At 39.9% G+C, this 27,688-nt stretch overlaps 1 protein-coding gene across 1 annotated transcript in view; it reads right to left on the bottom strand.

The window, feature by feature from the left end:
• LOC121515710 (alpha-1,3-mannosyl-glycoprotein 4-beta-N-acetylglucosaminyltransferase C-like) overlaps positions 1 to 27,234 on the bottom strand; it is a 47,077-nt gene extending 19,843 nt beyond the window's left edge. The window contains 1 exon segment of the mRNA XM_041796628.1: positions 27,218 to 27,234. Coding sequence (XP_041652562.1) covers positions 27,218 to 27,234 — 17 coding nt within the window.
• Positions 27,235 to 27,688: the final 454 nt, after the last annotated feature.

The raw sequence follows: 27,688 nt of genomic DNA, 5'->3' as shown, positions 1-27,688 counted from the left end.
CTGTCTGACTCCACCCCCTGACTCCGCCCCTCACAGGAAATGGATGTGGCTTAATTGATGTGGCCCTCCTGATCTTGGATCAGGAGAGGAGGGTGGATTTTTTACCAAGCGGGGAGGGCCAACCAAACCTAGGGGTGGGGCTAACACCCCACATGATGTCATGAGGGAAAATCTGGGAATGGCTTGTTTTAGCACACATTTTCTGAAAGGTCAAGAATGAGGGTGGGGGAGGGTATGGATTTTTCTGATTCTTGAGGGGACTGTGGACAGGCTAGATGCACATATTTTGTTTGAAAAACCTGAAAAAGTGATTTTTGCCTTTTAAAATACACATTTTAAGGTTGAAGGGTAAATTTACTAACTCTTTTTGAAGTAACATGACAAATCCCAATTCCCTGCCTGTACCGCAGTAATCTAACGAGTCCATTTCAAAATTAAGGTTACCCACCACAGTTCTGATAAAAATGCTACAAAATAGCTACATGCCAGCTAAATGCTACACGGCAGCTATTACCGTCTCCTAGTACGACTAAACCACACCCTTAGCTACTGCCTCATTCTCCTCAAATGATGCTGATTGGCTAGATACATTCTTAATCCATGCACAACTGGAGCTCTGAAAGATGGATTTGGCTCATGACAGACGTGGAATCTGGCAAATCCGTCTGCTTTGCAAGGATACCTCGATGTAAAAGACAGTATAACTAACGTGTGTGTGAGTTTGTAGGCAGTGACTGTTGGATTATTTAAAATACATTCAAGCCAAAAATGCCTGGGCCGAGTTTTCCTCCCAGTCTAGCCCTGGAAATACACAGCAGCACTGCCTAGTAATGAAAGTAAGAAGCACAAGTTTATGGTCTAACCAATTATGATACAATCAGTTTTAAAGGGTTAATATTATTTTAAAAATATGCTGGGGAATGAAACTGGGTTTACATTTGGCCCTCATGTCACAGTTTGGACAGCCCTGCATCCATTCGTTAACAAAGATGTTTAATTAGTGAATTCCATTAATGAGTTACTGATGTGACCAGATAATCAGTGATGGAAACCTGTGATAATACTGGTGACAACCTCCACAGTCTTCTCTCCAGCTGTGCTGCAGAAGGATTGTGGATCATTATTAACTAAGCTGATTAAATGAGAGGAGGCTCTGCTCACAGTGAAAAGAGAAAATCTATGGACAACTAAACAAAATCATTTCAATCTGTGACAAGCCATTGAGTTTAGTGTTTTCAGTCGAGTAAAGAAGCTGCAGAAGGTAATTTGAGTTACAACGTTTACTCTGATGACAACTCAGCAGTCAGTGTCAGACAATAGAACTGTCATTGAACAAGCACCTTAGCCCTGCTAATGTAAAATATCATGCCCTGTCTCCTACTGTTTTACCGTATCTCAAAAACTGTAAGAAGGCTCACTGTGGTAAAATGTCTTGCCTCACATGCACATCAACTACCTTAAATTATCCTCACATCTGCCCATATTTATGAATGTTTATACTTTGATCATGTCTATCATCCTTGCACCCTTTGCGTATCTTGCAACCATACTAGTAATGCACACACAGTTGTATTATTAGAAAAGATACAAGAGCTTAGACAGGGGCTGCACGGTGGTGCAGGGGTTTGTGCTGTTGCCTTACAGCAAGAAGATGGTCCCAGTTCGCTACCTGGTCTGGGCCTTTCTGTGTGGAGTTTGAATGTTCTCCTGTGCATGTATGGGTTCTCTCAGGGTACTACGGCTTCCTCCCATCACCAAAGACATGCTCATTAGGTTAATTGGTGCTCTTTTTTTTAATTTGGTGGTCGTTAGGTTAATAGGTGACTCTAAATCTGCAGTAGGTGTGAGTGAGAGTGTGCCAAGTGCAATGATGTTATATGTTGGAAGCCATTTATTATGAGAAACATCTGCAGGGATGTTCATATGATACCAAGATAGGCAAACTGACTTCTTTGTAATTGGTGTCTTCACCATTTCTCTTCAATATTTTTCTTTAAAAGTAATTTTACCAGTAGATCGACTTTGAAACTTCTGCTGTAAGGTGGAAAAATTGCTTATTAGTGCTTCACGTGAGTAAGTGCTCAATGAGAGAGCTGGTTTCTCAGCATTTTATAAAGGTAGAAAGAGACTCTGCAGACAGCAGATTGAATGCAGATCAGACTTTCACAGATTTCACTCTCCTTAGCTGTGACAAAAAAGGTCATCATGTTTTCAGGGGTTAAAAAGAAACACAAGTTCTTTTGGCTGAATAATAAAGTACTCTTAAGAAGAAATCACAGCTCAAATCGACAGATTTTCAGGCTGAAGTGAGTTATTTTTGCACTTTCATTGGAGATGGCTGTGAATTTGATCGAGTCTCTGAAATGCAATCTCCTGACCAGAATTAAAGTTGATGCATGGATCCGAACTGAGAGAAAAAAAATGTTAATAGAGTTCAGAGGGAGCAAGTAAACAGCATTTCTTCCACAAGAAAGCAAAAATCTTTTTGCTTCCAGCTGGGAGTTTTACCGACTGCATCTCTGCCCGGTTCAATGTGTTTACTTATTCATCAAGGTTGAAGAAGGGGGGTGAGAGTTTCTCAGACTCCAGGCTCCAGCAGTTACCCTCTTCCTGCTGTTGGACAAGGGGGGCAGACCTCATTAAAAATGGATAGGAACAGGCGCTACAGCAAGTCCTCTGCCAAATATTCATGCATTCACGCTGCATGTTTGGGTGTCAGCATGCAGAGATGATGCGACTCGCTCAGCAGAGAGGGGAGAAGAGCTTGGCCTTTGAAGCTGACACTGAATGTTGAATGTTTTCTAAAGAACCATACCAGTGACGGTGTGTGTTTATGACAGGATCATGCTCACTTCAACCTTTCTCTAAACTGTTTTCATTGGTTTTAAGCAGTCGTGCTTAGGCAGATCCAGATCAACCAAAGAAAAGTAAACAGAGCATCCGCTTTGTAAAGGAACGAGGAGCTCTTTGATAGATGAGGAGGAAAAAGTAGGAGTGATGCACAAGAGAAACTCACTCAGGTAACGATTCATCTAAACAACTTATGTGACAAAATGTAAACACAACGGGAAAAGTGATTTAATACTAGATGAAGTGATAGAGCATGATATAATTCAACTCTACACAATACAGTATGCTTTATAGCAGGGGTTCTCAACGTTGGGGTGGGGACCCTATTGGGGGTCACGGGACACTGAGAGGGGGTCTCCAGAAGCCTTAAAAAACTAAGAACACTTTTGAATTACACTGTTGCCACTCTACGCCAAATGTTGCCTAACTCAGACTCGTTTGAATCACTTTTTCCCAACAATTTTGTCAACTTTGACACATTTTTGCAACTTAAAACCCATTTTTGTCATTTTAAACCATTTCCACCACTTTTTCTGCCTGTTTTCGCCACTTCTAAACCAAATGTTGCAACTCTCTGCCCATTGTTGGCTCTGTTGACACATTATTGCCACTATTAACCCCTTTTACCACTTTTTACGACACATTTTAAAATATGATGTGCCCATTTTTGCAAGTTTCTGACTTTTTCTGCCTCAGCTAACCCTTTTTTGCCAGTTTTCATCCCATTTCACAAAATTTCCATCTATTCTTGGCACTTTGACGCCATTTCAGTCACTACTGAATCCTTTTTTACTTTCTTAATATGCCCATTTTTGCCACTTAAACCCATTTTTGCCATTTTTTGAATATTTTCAGTCATACCCCAGCTGTGATCAGCTGGTTAAAAGCCTGACCCCCCCCCCCCCCCCCCTACTATGGATTAATTGCTTCAGAAATAATTTGTCTTCAATACACACGGTCTTATTTATGGAATTATTTATTGCTTGAATTTGTTAAAAATACATAAGATTAACCCAAGAATAATCACATATTAAATCCCAATCAGATTATTTTTGCAAATCGTTCAGCCATATACGATACAATATGATAAAATGCAATGTGATATGATAAGATGCGACACACTACCATGAGATAAATTATGATGCAATGCGATACAATGCAATACCATATGATGCAATCCGATAAGAAACTATGCATTACAATACGATACGTTGCGATACGATGCAATGCAACGTGATACATGTGATACAATCAGACACAATAGGATGTGATACAATACCATGTAATGTAATATGATACGATGCAATATGATACAATGTGATTCATTACAATATGATATGATGTGATAGGGTATGAGGTGATGATACAATGTGATATGATGCAGTATGATACGATGTGATACCATACAAGGTAATACAGTATGAGGTGGTACCATATGATGTGATACGACACAAAATGATACCATACTATGCTATATGATTCGAGGTGATACAATACAATGTGATATGGTACCATGTGATACAATACAAGTTAAAATACAACGTGACTTGACAGGTAAGGAAAGGATGTGATGCAATACGAAACCATGCCATATGACGTAACACGATGCGATGTGATATGATGCGATTCCATATGTTGTGATATGACACTCAGGCACCGCCCCCTAGCGGGGAAAAGACGCTTTCTACTGCTGTGCAGGAGAAGTTGATGGTTGCCACCTATGTGCATCAACCATTTTTGTTTTTAGGACGAAAGGAGGTCGTTACTCAACCAGATGCTCTAACTGATGAGGAGAGAAGCCCAGATTATACCTCTGAGAAAACTCAGAGAGGAGCAAATAGCAGATTGATGCTATCAGATGCTTCACTGTTTCTTGAGGACTCAATACAATAACACCAAACAGACTTGTCCTAATCCTGACATCAGTTCAGAGTGATGCTTATGATACTCTGAAGTAACATGAACCAGGTAATGACAGCTATTTAGCACTCACCTGTGCTTTAACTGTGAAGGATGTCTTGCTCTTCACTCCCAAACAGCAGCATAATTAACCCACACATCCTGAACATTTACAAAACTGACCCTGACGGTGGCATAAAGGGAAGATAAACTGTTGTCTGGTATGCAGATGTTCTTCAAATACCTGGTGCCACAGCTCCAGTTTCTGTGAATCCATTCTGCTGTGGACTGTGCCAAACATAGGGATATTTTGTTTAGGTTAACGGAGGAGACAGGACGTCAATAACTAACTCAGCAAGGCAGTCTCTGCTGTGCTGTCTCAGTTTTTTAATGCACACAACATCAGCGAATATTGCCAGTGCATCCTGGCAGCGGGTGAAAAGTGGAGAGACGTTGCCGATCCATGGTAGGCACACTGAGAGAAATCAAATTTGTCTAATCCCTTACATTTGTAGACATAAACATCCAGTAAAACCGATTTACATTTTGATTTTAAATAAAAATAAATGAACAGAAGATATACATCAATAAAGCAGAAGTGTATGGTGTGCATTATGGTAAGAAAGAATGATCCGTGTTTTGCAGTTAAGGAGCTTATAGTTAGCAAACACATCAGAACAGTCCTTTAGAAGATTGATGGGAGTCGTATTTCCTTTCTCATTAACACTCAGCACAAAGCTGTAACAGTTCAGCGGAGAGGGGGAAAGAGGATTTCTTTCTTTTTCTGTGACAAAAGTGATTTCTTTCATAGCCGAGGGAAGACAAGCCGGCACAGCGGGGAGGTGGTGATGCAAGCTTTAGTTCTACCGTTTGATATCAGAGAAAAACAGGGATCAGAACAAGACTTGACATCGCACATGAAACAAACATTCTGCTGTAGGGGCCTGATTTGTATATGTGTGGGGGAAAAAAAAAGCTGAATCCTTATGGGAAACTGCTGTGAGCTTTTTAACGTGTTTTTCCCTCAGCATGATTTACAGCTGTAATCCATACCAATTGTCAAGAGCTGTAACTGTATTCCTCTGTTAGCCACGGAGCTGTAATAAGGAGCCTTCGAAGGCTGGAGGGAGATCCAGAGGGATGTGGCTGCTGAAGGAAAGGAGAGCAAAATGTACTAACAGCTTGTTGATTCTGCTTCAGGGTTTATGAGTGCTTACAGTAATAATCTGCAACATGTTTTGAGCTCCAAACTATGTTTATATAACTCTGCCTCCGTATCAACCTGCAGCTCATGAAAGTTTTGATTTTATGCATCCAAACTTCTAGATAAAGTGCATTCAGAAAGTATTTAGACCTCATTCACTTTATTTATTTATTTATTTTTAGTCATTTAAATTCATTCTTCTCTCATTAATCTACACTCAGTAACCCATTATGACAAAGTGAAAGGAGATTTAGACATTTTTGCAATTTTATATAAAAAACTGAAATATCACACGGACATATGTATTCAGACTGGATCATACTGAGATGTTTCTACACCTTGACTGGAGTCCACCTGTGATAAATTAAACTGACTGGCCATGATTTAGAAAAGCACACACCTCTCTATAGAAGGCCTCACAGCTGACAATGATATCAGAGCAAAAACCAAGCCATGAGGTCAAAGGAGCTGCCTGCAGAGCTCAGAGTCAGGATTGCTGCAAGGCACAAATCCGGCCCATGTTACAGTTATACCCGGCCCACCAGATCATATGATATTTTTATTAGAACTGGCCCACCAGTATGAGGTCTGCAGATTTCCTCCAGTGTAAAAACGTAAACTTAACCTTGATGATTTGCAATATCCTTGTTGAGTCATAAAAATTAGAAAAAGTAAACAGCAAAATAATTTAATAAAAAGTCAGGAACATGGGGAAGAAATTCGTGTTTTCTCTATATTTTCAGTTTTGCACCTCACAGTTATGACTAAAAGTTATGCTTTTGACTGTTGTTTCATATTCTAACCCTTACATCTCAAACTTTTTATCTCATATTTTTACCTTCTGGATCTATAATTTTACATTTTAAATCATATTTTGACCTTTTAAAGTCATGTTTTTTTACTTTTATCTCATGTTTTGACCTTTTCAACTCCTAACTGACTTTTATCTCATCTTTTTTACCTTTAAAACTCCTAACTTTAACTTTTATCTAATTCTTTTACCTTAAAATGCATGATTTTAAATTTTATTTCATATTTTGACATTTGAAAATCGCGATTTTAATGTTTACCTCATATTTGGACTGTTAAAAATCATAATTTTGATTTTTATCTCACGTTTTGACTTTCAAAACTCATGGTTTCAATATTGTATCTCATAGTTTGCCCTTTGAAAACATTGTTTTGACTTTAAATGTCACATTTTAACTTTTTAAATTTATAAGTCAGATTTTTATCTCAGATTTTAAGTTTTTAACTTATCATGTTCACCTTTTATTTGCAAAATCATTTACTATCAGTGCCAAGTTTTTTTTAATCTCCCATAATTCATTTCTGGTGAGGCCCTCAGGTTAGACCCAAGTTTCGAATCTGGCCCCTGCTGTGATTGAGTTTGACACCCCTGGACTAGACAGAAGCCTGTCCTCCATGTAAAACACATGAAATCCTACTTGGAGTTTGCAAAAACACACCATAAGGACTCTCTGACTTTGAGAAACAAGATTTACTGGTCTGATGAAATCAAGATTGAACTGTTTGGCCTCAAAATTAAATAGTTTGTCTGTAGGAAATCAGTTACTGCTCATCATCTGCCCAATAGCATCCCAACAGTGAAGCAAGGTGGTGGCAGCATCATGCTGTGGGGGTGTTTCTCAGCAGCGGGGACTAGCTCTTTAGAAGACGGCAACAGTCCCCATCCAGCTTAACTGAGATTGAGAGGACTTACAAAAAATGGTAGAAAATCCCCCCACTCAAGACTTAGTGGATGATGGACAAAAACATCAACATCTTTAGAGCGAGGATGGTTATTTACAATGTAACACTTCCAGATGTTGTTTAGATATCTTTATCTGTGACCACGGCTGTGTAATACAGATTTTAGTTGATGTTAAAGTCTGTGCAGATTTTTAGAAAACCCTCAGGTCTTTTAAAGACGTATTTCAAACTCGGGTTTTCGAGGGCAATTTTTAGGTGGTCTGAGGTCTTCATGGATGAATGCTTGATCATTCTTTTGACACATAAGGCAGGTTCTTCACAGACATATTTTTATGCATGTGGCTGTTCAAGTGCTGTATCAATGCAGGATTTATTTACTCAATCTGACTCCAAGCTGTGGCCTTCAAATTTAGGTTAGCAGCCCTGAAGACCCACTTATTTATGGCAGCTGGCATTTCAACATGAAACATCAGGGGATCCCTAAAGATAGATAGGTGTCACCCTCAGGCATCCATACTGTATATAATTTCAGCAAATTAAAGTACATATAACAATTACAGCCATGCATGCAACCTTGCAAAGTCAGTGGATTAACCAGATAGCATGTCTGTCATCATGTGGATCCATCCTGCTAAAATGCTTGTTCCTACTCAGAGAATGATCAGTGTTATCAGCCTGTGTGCACAGCTAGTGCAGTGCCCGCATCCTCAGTTTTACATCGATTCTCTTTTTTTCCTCTGTAGTAACTCTAAAGCCTTTTTTGCACAGCTCTGTGTGCTTCTTTCCTTTTCCAGGGAAATATCACCAAGAGAACATGAAAACAATGTAACGGGATCCTGCCCCGACATAAGCAGCAGCTGGAGACCCTTGAAAAGACGAGATGGACTGGTTTCCAAAAACAGATTTTCTAGATGTGAAAGCAAGCTCAGAACAGAGAATCTCCTGTTGTGTGGGGCATGAAATAAAGGGCAAGACCGTAACATTTTAGGACCTGAATGCCCTGAAAGCTCACGTGTGAAATGAGCCGTAGTGTTCTCAGTCTGCACTCTGTTTAATTGGATGTTGTGTAGACTCTAAAGGGGAACATGGAGCCTAGCGGCTATGTCATGTACAAGGACTGTTCAAATCTTGCTTGAGGCTCCTTCCCCACATCATCTCTCTCTCACAGTCTCAGACTGTCCTTCCTGAATAAAAGGCCTCAAATGTCTATTAAAAATGTGTAGACCCAGGTAGCAGCAGCAGTCAAATTGTAAAAACACTTGAGCTCCAGCCTTCATCTTGTCAGTAGTCTTGAAGTGTGCCCGGCAGCTCTGATTAAATCATCCTAAAGATGAAATATTCAGATTCCTCTGAATGTTCCTGGAAGCACAGATTGTCAAGGTTTGCACTGCTTTATGCTAAAACACATCGCATTCATTATTTTTACATCCAAATATCAAAGAGTGACACGGGGTTGAAGGTTTGACTTGTTTTATTCATTGTTAGCAGAATTCAAACAGCTACGTCTAAACTTTCAGTGTGACACTGATGCAAATTTTAGACGGGACAAGAAGAAGTTCAAAAGAAACAACAAAACTCCTAAAAATCACAAAACTGATGCAACATTTTTCTCCTTCCAAACGACTGAGATGCATCTGCTTTGATCAGTTATCTGTCAGCACAACAGCACCGACGTAGAAATACGAGGTTAGGAGAGAGATGTCAGACGCGCAGGAGAGAAGTCAGCTGTACAGTGAGCTCAGTCTCTTTTATTACCTCTGCCAAGGAGGTTATGTGATCGGCAGGGTTTGTTTGGTTGTTAGTAACATAACTCAAAAAGTTATGGATGGATTTTGATGAAATTTTTAGGAAATGTCAGAAATGGCATAAGGAAGAACTGATTAGATTTTGGGAGTGATCTGGATCACCATCTGGATCATAGAATTTTTTTAAGGATTCTTCACTAATGGGAGATAGGGCTAATGGCAGAGGTCTGTGCTCTCTGAGTGCTTTTCTAGTTTTAATATAGATTCATTTCTAATGTCTTTCGGCCGTGTTTTAATGCTCCTAAGGTCTGTTTTTAACTTTGTAAAGCACTGTGCTTTATATTTGCATTTTAAAAACTTGCATTTCCAGAAAAATAATGTATAAAGTTAAAAGAATAGTGTTGTTTTAACTGTTTTCTATTTGGAGACTTTAAAATAATTAAGTAATTAATGCCAGCCTTACAACAGAGGCCTTTGCTAAAACTCTGAAAGACTCTAAAAAGACCGACATCTGAGACTCTCTCACATCTAAAGACAATTTGTCGGCAAGTCGTTGAGTTTTTAGTCTCAGACTGAGATTTTGCAAAGACCGTGGGTCACTAACTACAAGACTAGACTACGATTCCTTTTGAGATTATTTCCCAACATGCATCTGGTGGAAATTAACAAAAACAATTTTTGAGCAGGGAACAAGATGTAGAAGAAGATGGAGGGATAATATCTCTTATATTCTGATGTTTTAAAACCATTTACATCAAGTAGGAAAAAAAGGGAAGTTAAACACCAAAGCAACTTTTGCATGTTACTGCAACAACTGAGGAACTATCCTGGAAACGCTTCAGAATAAGAGCACCATATGAAAACGTGAGTTGTCTCACTACAGAAAAAACTGATTCCGCTTTTACTTTGAAAATCCCAGTGGCGGTTTACCCTACCTGTCATGTCAGACTGGAATAAATTAACAGTCAAGGCACACAAACACAGCAGAGATCTGACTGCAGCTTGGAGCAGAAAAGTTTTTCCATCTCTTGAGTTCTGAGCGGACATTCAGCGGCTCTAGACTGCGGCTCTAAATTCTACGCTCAGGTTCATGTTTTGAAGGCAATTCCGGCTCCCACTGGTCATGGACGACAGTCACGTCATTGAGAAACACAAATTGCATACAACCAGACTCAAGACTTAAGACAATATCAAACATGTTTGATATTGATATTTGATATTTTAATAACAAGACTGAGGACAGACCGCCTTAAAACGGCTCAAATCGAGTCTTATGACCATCTGACACCTAATGACCTCTACAGCTGAGAGGCAGGATGGCTGTAGCTGCATTGTTTTTTGACAGATTTACCCACAGTGGAAAAATATCATGGAGTTTGAATGTCTGACAAAAACTACATTACATTTTAGTCTAGTTTTAGTCATCTTGACAAAAACTAAACTTACTTTTTGTCAGTTTCGGTTATCGAAAGTCGACAAAGTTAACACTGCTAACGACTGAGACCACGGGAGTGAGCTGCGACTTTAGCGAGACTCCTGTGATTTTACTCTGACTTTAGAATTTTGTCTGCGACTTTGAAATGGGAGGAAAAGTTGTTAGGTGTTAATGCCCATTTATGCTCAACGTTAAATATGGATCCTGATACAGACGGAGCCTTCTGTCCGTGCTCCGTGTTCCTTTCGTCCGTATTTCTGCATGTTTCCATAAAGCTTACGGATACGGGTCAAACGGAGCAGTACCAACGGAAACCTTGGGGGCAGTGTTGCTGTCACTACCCGACGCGTAGCTCTAGTGAGACATGAAGAAGAAATAACAATGGCGCAACTTTTTAAGTTAAAGTTGTGCAAGTTGGTTAGAAACACTGCCTCCGTTTTTGTCTTTCATGCAAGAGGTACATTATCAATACCTCCTCCACAGTCTCCATGTTTGTTTTTGAGTTTGTTGTCATAAACCTTTGACTCTGGGCTGCCTCCCCTGGTGGATGTATTGGTTAACATCCATGCCAACGTAAAGGAGGCATGGAAGTATGTGAGCAGTGACTGTAACATCGTTTGAAAAGGACGTATACATTTTCATACATAAGGGGGTATAATTGGGCCTTAAGGCGGCCATAAGATTCAGATCTAATAAAACAGGTGAATTTCTATCTACAAAAATCCGACAGAATAAAAATCATCAAATGTCAGGAAATCTGGCCTTTTACTCTCCACACAAACTGTGGACGACACACCAGCTGAAACCAGAAACAGCACACTTTCTTCACCAAAGCATGTCTGCAGATTCTGTATTTTTATGCAAACATAAAACACACATCCATTTCTACCCAGTATTAGATGAGCTTTTAGAAACTTCAGTGATATTATGTAGAGTTGAATAACTGCTGTCATGTACATTTGACCCTTCATTACATCATTAAAGAGCTATTATTGATTCTGTGGTTTTCAGTGTTGAACTTTTAAATCCCCTCAGGGCATTCCTGAAATATTCCCTTTTGATTGATGCTCAGACTGTGTTTCTGTCAGTATCTGCCATCATGTGTCACTCTGTATACGTGAGGAAGAATGGAAGCAGCTTGTCTGATCATGATGTCCTCCATGTCGGAGCTCGATGACTAAGTCTTCTATTTTTTTGTCCGGTTTTGTGACGTCAAAGCCGAGCTGAATGCTGAAAAGTGACTGATTTAGGTGAGAAGCAGTGGACAGGATGTGGGTGGTGGCGAGTTGAAAAACGCGGTCACCTTGGAAACACTAATTGCCTAGGATGACTTAGACGGCTGGTTGTGACTGAGACAAAGTCGTCTGTCTGTTTGCAGCCTCCTGCTTCAGATTCACTCTGTGTGCCGGCTGCTTTTGGTCACATTTGTCTCCGCTGTTCCTCACAACCGTTTCAGCTCCATTAAGTTTTACTGGAGCTGGTTTCACTCGGCGAGCTCTGACAGACAGTAAAAGTTGTTTATACGTTAGAGACACACTGCACGTGAGTGTTAGACAGTGTGGAAGAAGAACTCTTAGTAGGAGCCCTGTATCTTTTCCTGCTATGGTGCTATGTATTGAAATGTCAGAAACAAAGTATCACCATTTCTGCAACTAGCAGGCACATTAGTCATCAACAGTTCAGCTGTTTGTCAGTAAGGAAAAAATATTGGCAAAAACAATCCAGGTTTAGGCACTCAAGATGGTTTGAAAATGTTAAAGATCTTAAATTCATAGAGCAGCTGATAGAGCAGGCGCCTATTCACAGAGGCTTCAGTCCTCAGTGCACTGGCTGCAGGTTCAACTCCTGATCCTAGCCCTGTTTGGTGCTTGTCTATCCCTAATTTCTCCCCCATATTTCCCATCTCTCCTTTGCTGTCCTATCCAACAAAACCCTAAAAGCCCCCCCCCCCCAAGCAAATTATCTAAAAATTCAGATTCAATCATGTCACTGTGTTAGTCAAGAAATTTGATTTAGTATTTATTTATTGGGCTAAAATGTTTGCATGCATTGTCAAACAAAGCAGATTCAAGAACTTAAAGGAGCTTCACAAGGAGTGGACTGAGGCAGGAGTCGGTGGATCAAGAGCCACCACACAGACGGGTCCAGGAGGTGGACTACAAGTGTTATATTCTTAGTGTGGAGCCAATCCTGAACCAGAGACAAGGTTATAAGAATCTCACCTGGACCAAGGACACACAGATCTGGACTAGGGCTGAACAATTCGGGAAAATAATCTAATTGCTATTTTTTTCCCCAGGATTGCAATCAAGATTTGATATGCTATTGTTTTTTTAAGTTCCTTATATTATGTTTCTTACCAACAAACACAAGCAAAAAATCATTTTACATTATAACCAACACAATATTAGATAAAACTAGAGGTGAACGATTTTGAAAAATATGGAATTAAGATGATTTTGACTCGTATCGCAAATTGGATAGGAATTGATGTATTAAAGGGAGTTATGATTTTTATGTCATTCTTATATTTAAATAGGAAAAAAAAATACAAAAAAAGTAGGATTTTTGTAGACTATTCTAAAAAAAAAACGCCTGTGGATGATTGCATGAGATGTAATGCATAACATCACTGCTGCTGTGAAAAAAGAGTCTGAAGGAAGATCGGAGAGGCTCAGAATCCAAGGTGCTTAAGTTCAGTGTTTTCAGTTTCCACAGTCAGTGATGGTTTAAGGCTGTGGTTCCCAGCCAGGGGTCCGGGCACCCCTGGGAGGGTGCCAAAGATTTCAGAGGGGGCGTAGGAGCCTGCCTGCTCTGACCTTGTCAAAATTAGATGAATATATTTAAAAAGAAAAAAAAACATGAAATTAATCATAATTAGAAATGTAATGTATAGAGACATATTAGAGTCACCCCTAGATAAAAAAAATCAAGAAGATCTGTGAAAAGTGAAAATTTGGGGGTAAAAAATACATTCTTATGATTATAAAGTCAGATATTTACAAGGAAACAATCTCAGAATTTCTGAGTTTATAAAATGTAAATTTACAAGAAAAAAAAGGAAATTTTCAAGTTTATCAAGTCTTAAACTTTGACATTAGAAACTAATTTTTTAAAGTTTTAAAATCCTAAATTAAACATTGTAAAGGCAAACATTTATGATAAAACCAAACATTAAAAAGGGTGGATTTTCATCATTTTTTCAACTTTATAATCTTAGAAATACACATCTTTGGTTCACACAATTTAAGACTGTTTAATTAAAAATACTCCAGTTTTTCTCTTTTTCTTCTATATCTTTTAGTGTAATAATAATAATAATAATATAATAATGGCTAGTTTGTACTTAGATCTTTTTTCAAGAACAGTGTCCGTAAGCCTATTATGTTGGGGTTTTGTCAATGAAAACAATTAAAATTGATGTGTACTTTTTCCAAGTGGGTCTTTGGGGGGGGGGCTTCGCTTTTCTTAGAAATGAGTAGTGGGGGGGGCCCTAAGGAATAAAGGTTTGGAACCACTGGTTTAAGGTGTCGTGTCATCTGCTGCTGTTGATCCACTGGTCTTCATCGGGTCAGCTGTCAGCCAGGAGAATTTAGAGACCTTCATGCTTCCATCCACTGAGAAGCGCTTTGGAGATACTGATTTCCTTTTCCAGCAGGACTTGGCACCTGCCCACAGTGGAGCCAAAACTACCAGAAACTGGTTTGCTGACCATGGTATTATTGTGTTTGATTGGCCAGCCAACTGGTCTGACCTGACCCCTGTAGAGAATCTCCAGGGAATTTCCGATTGGAAGATGAGAGACACCAGACTCAACAATCCAGATGAGCTGAAGGCTGCTATCAGACCTACCTGGGCTTTTTAACACCTAGCACTGCCACGGACTGATCGCCTCCATTATATAGATGCAGTAATTTGTGCAAAATTTGTGAAATTACTGAGTGCATAAATGAACAGTCTCCAGAAGGTCAACATTTCTGTGTTATATTTTTTTGGACTGATGTTTTGTGATATTCTAATATTTGTGATAATGGATTGTTAATGTAAGCCATAATCAGCATCATTAAAACACAAAAAGTCTTCAAATATGTCTTTTTGTATGAGATAAATCTAGAAGATTTCACTGTTTGAATTAAATCACAGCAAAAGTCAACTTTTCCATGATGCCTCTGTATATTCTAATCATAGAAAACATTGCAGAAAGCTGTAACCTTTACTGTACATTAACAGCCACTGCATGATAAATATACAATGATATGAAAGAAGCAGCAGCACAGGAGTCTGGGTCACATGCAGGGCAACGCTATCAGAAGTAAATGCATTATACATTAACTATGCAAAGTTAAAAAACTAGCCACAGGGCCACGATCATGTAATCAGTGCAGCCATGAAAAAGTTAAATTTCCAGACATTTAAATGTGAAACCTTCTCCTCTCAATCCTCAGTCTTTGATTGTAAGTTTCTCTGCTGAGGGATTGACAGACTGCTGATGTACCTGGATGGAAATGTGTTTGTGAGGCCGGTGATGGAGGCATCATTAATCATTCATTGGGCAGACGAGCGTCTGCACAGAGAGAGAGGAATCTTGGCATTTAGTGGAGGAAGGAGACTACAGTAAACACATTTTCTGAGTGCTGCTCTGTGGTCCACGTATAATCAATTCTCCTGTTATTGCGTTTCACTCGCTGCGGGGGCAATAGGACGAAGGGATATGATATCACCCAGGACTTGCCAATAATAAAATTCTATCAGCAAGAAAGCACCTGAGGGGGGGAGGGAGCAGGGAAGTGTCAGGCTCGTCGAAGCACATTTTCAATAACAAACAGCCCTCCTGTGAGAAGTCAACAATGCCCCAAGGTGAGACACGTGCCATTTGTCACTCTGGACGCATGACAATGTGTGCTGCGTAAATGCAAAATGCGTGCGATCCGCCCGGAGGGAGGGAACTGAGATTTCACATCTGAAATGAAACTGCCTGAGAGGGAAACACAGACGTCATTAAGTATTCTCAAAGCCCATCACTTTCTCTCAGTCGGCAGGAGCAGGGGAAATCCACACAGAAGCAGTAAAACAAGGCGCAGTCTTCTTGGCACATGTGGAGGCAGAAACAAACCCACCGTGGTGCCACATGCTGGTTTCTCCACTGGGTAAATAAAGGCCTGTTTGGCATTTTGCCGCCACCATGTTGGAGTTTTTTTTTTTGACCAAGAAGAGGACCATGTTTGGATGAAACGCTGAAGTTGGAGAGCATTGAGAAGTTGGCTAAAACATATTTATAAAAGATGATAAACAGTCGACATCTATGGCTCACTCATTAGCTGATTTACCATTGTGTCTTTAATCCGTAAAAAAGATCGTGATTTAATCCGTAAAAAAAAAACGAATGAAAGTTCTATTTATGAGTCTTTCCATAAAGTTACAACCAAAATGGACTATTTGTCTGTATTTGTTTCCTGGTTCATGTTCATGCAGGATTTGTGTTTCTTTATTCCCCACATGTGTGATCGTCTCTGACTCTCATGTGAACACAGGTAGAGTGGTAAATTCATGATATACACTTAAGGCGGGGTAAAGTAGGGATGCACATGGTTAGCTGACTAAACACTGATTCAGATCACTAATCAGCCCCACAATGACAAGTTGGTTAAACTGCATATTTACATTCTTTAATCAGTTGCAGATGCTTTCAGTAAGAATGATGGAAAGGTTCTGGCACTGCTAACGTTAGCCGCATCCTGCAAACCAACTTCACATCAGGATTGGTTGGAATTCACTTTTTAATACCATCATGCCCTCCCCTAGTTTTCTGGGGGTAAATGGTTTTACCACCAGGCATTAAAAAACCACATTAGTGGGGCGCAGGTAGCCTAGTGGTTTAAGGCACGCCCCACATACATGGACGGCTGGGATTCGAATCCGGCCTGAGGCCCTTTACTGCATGTCTCTCCCCCGCTCTCGTCTCTGTTTCCGACTCTATCCACTGTTCTCCTGTCAAATAAAGACACAAAAATGCCCCCAAAAAATCTTTAAAAAAAAGAAGACACTAGTCAAGCACAGGTTAACCGTTAACAAAATGCTATGAGTCTAAAACATCAGTGTTTATGAGACAACATGTGCAGGATAGCAGTGATTTATAGTTGAAATGTTGTTTTTAAATGTAAGTAAAATAGTAGGACAGAGGATCAAATAAAGTTTCTCTCTTTTCTTCCTCTCCATCTATGATGCATACAAGCTCTCTTTTCCTCCCTCCTTCCTCCCTGAGCTGATATGAGAAATAATAATCAACTATCATACAAGACCTGGGACTGTGAAGGAATGTTCAGTGTGCTCTGAGACAGATAAAATCCAGACTTCACAGTTGTTATAGCAAACTAAAACTAAAATGTAAAAATCATTTTAGTTAAGTGAAACTAAATAAAAACTAAGCTTTAAAAAAAATGAAAACTAACTAAAACTGAATTCTGTGCTAAGAAAACTAACTAAACTAAAACAAAATTAAAGACAAAATCTCCTCAGTTTCAGTCTTTGACAGCAGCATAATGGCTGACATGTATGCCCAAGAATGGAGAGAGCAAAATCTCCTGATTTGATAGGACTTCACACAATGGTAATTTTGGTCTTCAGTCTTCATTCAAACATCAAAATTGAATAAATGAAATAAAAGTGACGAGCCCTTTTGGGTCTCACCCCTGACAGGAATCCAAAAACTAAAACTAAGACTGAAGCTAATAAAAACTTAACTAAAACAAAGCACTTTTGTAAAATAAAAACTAAACTAACAAACCAGCAGGAAAAAACTCAACTAAACTGAAAAGTAAAACAAAAGGTAAAAAACGAAATTTAAAAAATAAAACTAATGAAAAAAAACCCAAAACTATTATTAACCTTGCTAGACTCAAATATAATTTTTGTGTTGTGCTTTGATGGCGAGTTCCATCTGTGAGTTCATTTTATACTGTAAGCGTGTAAAAGGACGCAGCACCTGTGGATATTAATAAACCTGATCACTTCTCATCATTGATTCGACCCAGAAAGAAGAATTTAAGTGTTTTAGACTCACGTTCTGTGGATCACATTTCAACCAGTGGTCTGTGTTTAAGGTTGGCTTCAGAGAGGATCAGAGCACAGTGCCAGAGCTGCGCCAGGCCATAGCGCACAAGTATAAATGTGTGCGTTCACCAAATTAGCCTGATGTTAAGAGGAGTTCTATCATCACTCATAAAGCATCCTCACACAAACAGTGGTGCTGCTGCTGGAAAAGGACACATAGTTTAAAGTATTGGTTCCCAGCCTGGGGTCCAGGACCCCCTTGGGGGGACACCAGAGATTTCAGGGGGGTGCAAGGCTCTGTCTGCTCTGAGGTTGTTAAATTCTGTTCACTTAAACTACCTAAAATCATGATAAACCCCATATGAATGGTAAGGTGTTTTACTAGTAACGATCGTACTTTGGGCTGTTGTGTTTGGCTTTAAATAATGAAAATAATCCAGATCTATGTGTTTATTTGACAGCAGTATGTCACCTTTTCCCACATGGGAGCCACTGGTCTAGAGGAGTTTATAAGTATTTATTTATCTTAGAGCACCGTCTCAGTGGCGGTAATTAAAGCCATACCGGGGCTGTTTTTTGAAACCCCGATGTATCGTATTGCCGTATTACCGCCCAGTCCGACTTTGCATAGCCACCGTTTGACTTTGTTCTACCATTGCAGAGTGAAGTTGGGTAACAGAATGTGTTTTTCTGACTTCAGACTTGTTTGCTAATCAGAGACGTTTAATCAATTATTCGCTTAGGAACATGACTACTGATTTTGGACATTACCAAGAACTCTTGGAGGGATTTTCTTCAACCTCTACACGAATGTTCACTCTGACTCAGAGCTGAAATGATCAGATTTGGAGGTTCAAGGTAAAGACAAAAAAAACCATCCCTTCTTCATGGTCGCCACTGTACTTTTACTTTGAGCAGCTGCAGCTCACAAATACATATAACCACCAGTAACACAGGCATGGTGGAAGACTTAGCCCAGTGACTAAAGGAGATAATAATAATAATAATAATAATAATAATAATAATAGATGTGTTGATTTCTAACAGAGAATCCACCTGTCATTGATTTAAAGCTTCAACAGCTCAGAATTTCAACTTTTATGATAATGAAAATGGGTGAATAATATAAAAATGAGTTGTAAATGTGTTTAATTATGTTGTAAGAATGACCTTTTTAATATGGAGTCTAATGAGGACCCACTGACTTTTGGAGCAAGCATCATGTGGACATTCAAGGAACTGCAGTTTTTTGCACTTTCAGATCATCCTTATTTTCCAACATTGGGTGTTTCTACTTTGATGTACCTTCGGGATTCAACCAAATATAGGAGAGATGTTGGTCTCCATGGAGACAGATGTAATGGAAACATCCGTGTGCTCAGTGGCATAGAGTCACAGACAATCTGTGACACTAAAACGACACCGCTCGCTGCACAATCATCCCACAGCTCGCCCCCACGGAGAGAGACAGAGGAGGAGGAGGCAGAAATGTCGGCCTTGAAGCTCACAAAGCCGCTACAAAATATTTTCCTTTTTTTTCCAAGAGATGACGTTCCAGAGACGTGATAATTAAAGAAAGTGGAGCGAGATTCACACCACAGCTGAACATGTTCACATTTTTCCCTCTCATTAGTGCTGCAGAAAGTGATATGACACAGCATGTGAAGGGGTTGGCATTACAATAAGAAGCTCATCTGTCCCATGTGACATGGAGATGACGCTTTATTTTATTCGTGGCTAGAATAACATGCCTGTACTCAAAGTTGTGCTCCATATGAAAAACAGTACAAAAATACTTCCAGCAAAAGCCAGTCACAGAAGAAGCACCACTTTTATAAATGTTTAACCAAGTCTGCAAAGATTTTAAGTTGCCTGAAAACAAAAAAATGATCCCACTTTGTAAGAACTAACGTCTCTCATATTAGCCGTCTTTTCTATTGTGTAAATGAATGAGTTGTCAAAAGCTTGAAAAGTGATTTGATAAAAGAACAGGAGCCACTGAGACTAAAACTTCTGTGGCGTATGTGCAAACAAAAGTTCATAGACAGTCCTGTGAAAAAGTATTTCCCCCTTTCTTTTTTCATTTCTTTCTTTGCACATTTGTCAGACTTAAATGTTTCAGATCATCAAACAAATTTCAATATTAGACGAAGATAACCAGAGTTAATACAAAATGCAGTTTTTTTTTAAATAAAGATTTCATGTATTGATGGGAAAAAAGCCATCCAAACCTACCTGGCCCTATGTGGAAAAAGTATCTGCACCACAGTGAGAGCCATTATCCACCATTAGAGAAAACTCAGAGCAGTGGTGAAGCTTCCCAGGAGTTGCCGTCCTACCAAAATGACTACAAGAGCGCATCGAGAGGCATCCAAGAGGTCGAGAAAGAGCCCAGAACTACATCTAAAGACCTGCAGGCCTCACTTAAGGTCAGAGTTCATGATTCAACAATAAGAAAGACCAGGCAAAAATGGGATCATGGGAGAGTTCCAAGGCCAAAACCACTGTTGACCAAAAAGAACAAACATGGCGGATAGTGTGATGGCCTATGGCTGCTTTGCTGCTTCAGGACCTGGACCATTTGCCATAACAGAGGCAACCATGAATTCTGCAGTCTACCAGAAAATCCTGAAGGCGATTGTTCGGCCATCATTTCATGACCTCAAGCTCAAGCACATTTAGGTTATACAGTAGAACACACCAGCAAGTCTACCTCTGAATGGCTTAAAAATAAGGTTTTGGAGTGGCCCAGTCAAAGCCTGGACTGAAATCTGATTGAGAGGCTGTGACGTGACCTTAACCAGGCCATTCACGCTAGAAAACCCTCCATTGTTAATAAATAAAATCTGCAGAGAAGTGTGGGCTAAAATTCCTCCAAAGTGATGTGAAAGACTTATTACCAGTTGTAACAAATGTTTGCTAGCAGTTGTTGCTGCCAAGGGTGGAACAACCAGTTGTTAGGTTTAGGGGTGTAATTAATTGTTCACATAGGGTCAGGTGGGTTTTGATATTTATTTTTTTTCCTTAATAAATGAAATCATCATTTAAAAACTGCATTTCTTTTTAGTACAGTCATCTCTGTCTGAAAATAAAATTTGTTTCATGATCTGAAACATTTAAGTGTGACACATCTGCAAAAAAAAAAAAAAAAAGTAATCAGGAGATGAATATTTTTCACAGCACTGACGCCGCCAGGGACGTAGATCAAGGAGTGTCACTCATAGCTACAATTGAAGTGCTTTGTGTGATGATTGCAGTTTGAAAAGAAGAAAACAACAAAGAAGAAATGATTGTGTACTCGCCCCTACGTATGAAGAAGAGAAAAATATGGACTAGCTATCATTTAAACAGAAATTGAGGCACAAATGTGTCAAAATGCCAAAAAAATCAGCCAAGTATGTAAACAAAGGGGTCCTAGGGGGATGTAGGCTTGAATACCTTCCCTCTGGTGAATGATGATACAAAGATAGTGAGCAAATGCCATCCTATTTACGGACATCAGGAAACATGCTGCTGACACAAGAAAAAACTCTAACATGCCAGTCTTGTCAATGTGGGCACATTGTTAACTAGAAAAGCACTCAGAGAACGCAAACCTCCGCCATCAGCCCTATCTCCCAATAGTGAAGAATCCTTTAAAAACATTCCTGGATCCATCCCCATGTGCCCCCCACCTCGGCATTCACCAATTACTCCCTCCCCGGTGGGTTGGAAACACGGTGAGCCAAAGCATTGGCTTCGCTATGGGTGGACTGTCATGGTGGAAGCATTGCCTGCCAGTACCAACAGATGCACTGACAATCTCACCCATGGTCTCACCGGACGACCGGAAGTCATTGCAGAGGGTGAATATTCCTCTATTCCTCCCAGCATTGTGAGTATTCTTGCTACAATTCGCTGTCTTCCCCTCTGTTACGCTCCAACTCGTCTCCTCGACCGGGCGTGTGTCTCTCAAACTATAAACTCCAAAACTTTGAATAGAAACACACCCAAAATGCTGCTGGGATTGAAGTTACTCATGTCCGCCATCTCCTGGTGTAAAGTGGTTACAGCGCAGACCTCCACCATTAGCCCTATCTCCCAATAGTACAGAATCCTTTAAAAAATTCCTGGATCCAGATGGTGATCCAGATCAGTCCCAAAATCTAGTCAGTTCTTCCGTATGCCATGTCTGACATTTCCTGAAAATTTCATCAAAATCCGTCCATAACTCTTTGAGTTATGTTGCTAACAAACAAACTAACAAACCCACCCAATCACACAACCTCCTTGGCAGAGGTAATTATGTCATACTTTAAGAGCATCCTTGCTGGCTAAAATTGTGAAGTCTGAATAAAATGAATTTAAACTACTGCAATCAGGCTGCAGCAAAACAACACTGAAAAAGTGAAAGGGGTCTGAATACTTTCTGAATGTAATGTATATAAGCTTCCAGCAACTGATAAAATAATCCGGTCTCTCTGCATAGTCCCTTTATGTTTTCTAATTCATCATGGGTCTTTTGTGGAGGAAGAACCCACACCAACATTGATAAAGTTCAGAGTTCATGCTCGTTTTACTCATCCATCTCCACTTGTAGTGTGAATATTTCTGTTTTTCTCCAGCGTGGATGTAAATTTGGCAGCAGTGGAAGCGAGGAGACTTTTCTTACCCTCTGAACTCTTCCTGACATCTCTGTCAGCTCTTATTGAAATATCATTATTTTATTACAGAGACGTGAAACACTGATCCGAATAATCAGATAGGAGCAGAGATTTGGAAACCAGCCCGAAAGCGTGTGTTGTGAATCTAGCCTGGAAGCTCAGAGCAACAAAACCATCATTACTCAGGTGGCTGCCAAGAGCGTAGCAGAGAAGCTGCTACTGTAAGATGAACATAATAGGATGCTAATAAATCCTCTGGAGATCACCGCAAGTTCAAAGTGATGTTTCCCAGAAGGCTCATCAATCAGACGAGCGGGAGGCTGACTCGCTCTTGGAAGACGTCCTGTTTCAGCACATCTCCGCTTCGACTGGAGTACAACCCACACTCATGTTTTTCTCTAATATCTCAGTTTGATGTAAATAAGCATCATTTGATGACTAACGCTACAATCTTTTACCACGTCGCTGTTACACAAACTGGCAGATCTGCTTGCCTACGACCTGCTTCTGTGATTAGGCTGTCTTGTTTCCTTCTGCTTGGTTTGTGGAGACAGAAAAGTTTCTGATTTATATTATCAGGGCTTAACTCAGACACTTTCTACACTGGTCACTTTGACATAGTTCAAGATGGCTGTCAGCTGTTTTAGAGGCCTGTCCTGAGAGAAATATCACTCATTTGGTTCATTGGTACCTTGGTCCTCATTAAAAATATCTCAACAACCATTTCATTAATTAAAATGACATTTGTACAAAGATTCATGGTTCCCTGGAGTAGTGATGATTACTTCTGGTCATTAAATCAATCAAACTCTGTTTAAATTGCACCTTTCACAGCTCACATTAGCAGTCTGAAGTAAAAACCTCACTTGTCTGCTGAGGCGTGACTTCTGCTGTCAGGATTAAATGAAACTGGCTTTGTTTAGCCCAATAAGTAAACAAAATATGTCAAAAGTCAGTCTGACAGGTTTTCTTGCCTGCAGCCATCCCGCTCGACAAAGTAAATACAAGAAATAGTGAGTGTAATTAAGGGCAGTAAGCTGAGGAGTTTATAATTCTGATTAATCCCCGAATTCTGATAGTTATGCTGAATCTCATCTTTAACTGAATGTTTATTAGAATCAAATATCTCACATTTTTAAACAACACTTTCAAGGGATATTTCAGTATTTTTGAGTTAGTAGTGGTATAGTAGTCGGACTAGACTTCGGCAATTTCAGTGTTGCTAGGCCACTAGGGAGAGCAGGGTTGGTTGTCACATTTTTACTCTGGTGTGAATTGCTCATCATCGAAACATCCATCAGTGATAATTCCTACATTAAACTGAAGCTTGGAGTGTTGGCTTAAATTGTGTCTCCCTTTCATTTTCCAACTTAATGTTATAAAGAGGCAATCAGCTCTTAAAGACACTCTGACACACTGTGACAACCAACCCCACCACAGGAATGGTTGTCACACACTATGGGTTTGTTTGTCACAATGTTGTTTAAATGGGCAAATACTCAAAAGAAGGCAGAGCTAAATTTGAGACTTAAATTGCATTTACATGTGAGCAAGGAATCACATTCCAGCCAGCCTGTAGGCCTACAGCAACCTAAAGAGCAAAACACATAGGCCTAACAATTATAACCTACTTAACTAAGCTACACTCATTCACTGTCATGTGACAGCCAACCCCAACTGGAATTCCGGGCTAGCATCAAGGCTAACAACTGTCTAACAACTAGTTAGCTAGCTAACAACAGTCTAAACTATAACTTACCCTTCTAACTTTTTAAGGGTAATAATTGTTTTGAAATAAACCCACTGTGTAAACGCTTAGAAGATAAATACTGAGGTTCAGCTCTCCTACTCCAGAGAAGACTATGTTGCTAACGCTTTGCTAATTATATAATTAGTATAATTAATATATTACATTAGCTAGCTAGCCCACCTACTAGTGGGCTAGCTAGCTAGCTAGCTTCTATGCTAACCTATCGTGTTTTGTAGACAGCACTTTTAGCATGCAGGTTAAATAAGTCTGGTGTTAAGCGTCAGCTGTGTGGATAAGTCAGCCCGTTCTGTTCACCTGTGCATGTGGAGGTATGAGGAGAAAAGGGGCTTACTCTCATGGCTAAGACTTGCGCCATGTGAAACTGAACAGATGAACAGAGCCAGCTGATAGTCGTCTGCTTCGCTGTTCACACCGTCTGCCTATGTTGCTCAACTCTAGAGCTAGACCTCTAGATCTGACACAAACTGATTATGGAATCCCAACTTTTAACTTTATAGAACTGAGGAAAAGGGGGAAACAAGATCATTTGAAAACAGGTCTTTGTGTTTTATATGCTGGTTCAGTAGTTAATCTCAGCTCTCCAAAACCCAGACAGTCAGACATTTTAAAAGTTATTCTTCCTTCATATTAAGTCCACATGACTGGATTTTTAAGGGAGAGAACTGTGACTATAGAACATTTCAGTGATGCTCTGTGTAGCACATCCTGCTAGCTACCGCTAACACATCTCTAACATAAAGGTCAACTTCTATTTTTACAGTCTTTTAAAATATTTGTTTTTGTCTTAACTGCAAAAAACAGAAGAAGTATACCTAACACTGGACCTTGTTTGAACACTTTATAAACTAGTTTGAGAAGTTCAACATTCAGTGCTCTTAAACTAAAATTAATTCCCTTGAAAACAAAACAGATAAAAAAACATTAAATTAAAAAGTTAAATTAAGCACCAAGGTCCAGTCTTACGCTTTTAAACCAAATGCCACTGTATTCTTCGACAGATGGCGTCCACTTTTCAGCCCACTGAAAATCTCCCAAAAGCTGGTCGACCTTGGATTTAATTTTGAAAGGTCAAGAATGAACATGGATGCTCAAATTAAAGTTCTGAAAATGCCTCATCTCACTGTCCTTCTAGTCTCCCTGCAGATATAATCTATCGACCAGCATTTTTCATTATCACAGGTCCTTTTATTATCCTGAATCAAAAACAGCCCATTAAAAGATGTAAGACGGGCCGTTTGAAACCAGAATACTAAGACTCACTTTCATATTTGACTCCTTAGTGTCTAACTAATGTGACAAGTTGTGTCTTCTTGTGTTTAAATGTCAGAGAGGATTCTGATCTGGTGATGATTGGATGAAACAGAAAATGACTGCAATGAATTGGATTGGATTATATTAGATTACACAGAATTGGAGTGGATTGGATTGGATTACTTTAGACTGGACTAAATTAGATTTGAAAAAAAATGAGAGACAATAAGATTTAATCCTAAAGAGGAAAAAGGAACAATCCAATTTCATCCAGACACTACTATTGTTTCCTTTTATGACCCAATGACAAAAATAACTCGACCTAAGCATAAAGAAATCACAATTATTAAAACATCTCAAAATACACAGATCATTATTATTGAAATAATGTTAAATCCATCCATCTATTATCTACACTGCTTATCTCTGTGCAGGGTTGCAGGGGACTGGAGTAAAGCCTGGTTGCCATTAGCTGAGAGACGGGGTACACCCTGGACTGGTCCCCAGCCAATCACAGGGCTTACATGCAGAGATAAACAAGTAGTCAGAGTCCCATCTAAGGACAATTTAGACTCACCACTTAACCTAAAACATGTCTTTGGACTGTGGAAGGAAGCAGGAGTACCAGGAGAGAACCCATGCACGCATGAGGAAAACATGCAAACTGCAAATAAAGGCCCAGTGCTAACCACTGCACCACTCTGCAGCCTGTGATGTTAAACATGAGAAAATATTAAATAATATCTTCAAATTACAGAGGTATTTAATAGGAGTTGATCAATAAAAAGCCTGGTGGATCATGAGGATGATATTTGGCATTTTGCAAATGTCAAACAAAATAGTAACATTTTGCAATACGGGCATGAGGGTGCCACCTTGTCTCCCTACAGAGGGGTGTGCAGAGTAACCTCCAGTTTCCATACACAACAGCTGTGCCTTGATCTGCCGTCGAAGTGCACTGCAACCAGAGCAGTTCCTCTGCCCACGCTCTGGTCTGTCTCCGTTACGCCCCTGAAGCGCCACTCTAGTCCGCTCAGACAGAGATAAGCTGCAACTCTTTTTTTTAACACCAACCGCTGCCAAACTGCCTCAATCCACATAGAGCAGATTGATCCAAACATACGGAAAAATGTGCAAAGCATGAAGTCAACTTCAAAATACATCACAGTTGAACATGACTCCTTGTTATGGAAGTTTCCAATATTTCTGATATTCTTATTTTTTCTGTGTCTTCATGGTCTGAGCATGGTTCAGTTACTCTAAGGCCCCAGGTCAAACTGTAAAGTCAGGAATGAGGACTCTAGGAGTCCCTCCTCTCTTCCTGGGCTGATAGTCTAAACTCACATGCTTGAGTTGGATCAAATGCAGATGCTCCTATAGTCAAAGTTGATTCTACACAGCTTGTGTGTTTTTGAAACTTAGACAGAGACAGTCTGACTCCAGTACATCCTTACACTCAACGTCCACCAGTGCAGTTAATCATCTTTTGACCAGGTTAAGGCTGCCGTAAAAAGCAAAAGAGGCTGAACTACACCGTGTTCCGAATTATTATGCAAATGGTATTTTCCCTAATCATCCTAAACAGTGGACAGTCAGAAACTCTATATACTTTGCCGAAGTCATTTTCACACCTTCAAGGACCCTAAAGGGGCCTACCAGCTCTCTTCCCCCATGATATCGGACGCAAACGTGACTCCGCCACCTCCTTGCTGACGTTGCACCATTGGGACATGGTGGCCATCCACCAACCATCCACTACTCCTCCATCTGAACCATCCAGGGTTGCACGGCACTCATTAGTAAACAAGACTGTTTGAAAATGAGTCTTCATGTATTTCTGGGCCCACTGCAACTGTCTCTGCTTGTGAGAGACAGCCACCTCCTTGCTGACGTTGCACCATTGGGACATGGTAGCCATCCACCAACCATCCACTACTCCTCCATCTGAACCATCCAGGGTTGCACGGCACTCATCAGTAAACAAGACTGTTTGAAAATGAGTCTTCATGTATTTCTGGGCCCACTGCAACTGTCTCTGCTTGTGAGCGTTGGTTAGGGGTGGCTGAATAGTAGGTTTATGCACGACTGCAAGCCTCTGGAGGATCCTACAGCTTGAGGTTCGTGGGA

This window comes from Cheilinus undulatus, linkage group 9 (assembly GCF_018320785.1).
Source record: "Cheilinus undulatus linkage group 9, ASM1832078v1, whole genome shotgun sequence".
In the NCBI taxonomy this organism is placed as follows: domain Eukaryota; kingdom Metazoa; phylum Chordata; class Actinopteri; order Labriformes; family Labridae; genus Cheilinus; species Cheilinus undulatus.
Note: the sequence above shows the minus strand (reverse complement) of the source record. Positions and strands in the feature narration are given on the sequence as shown.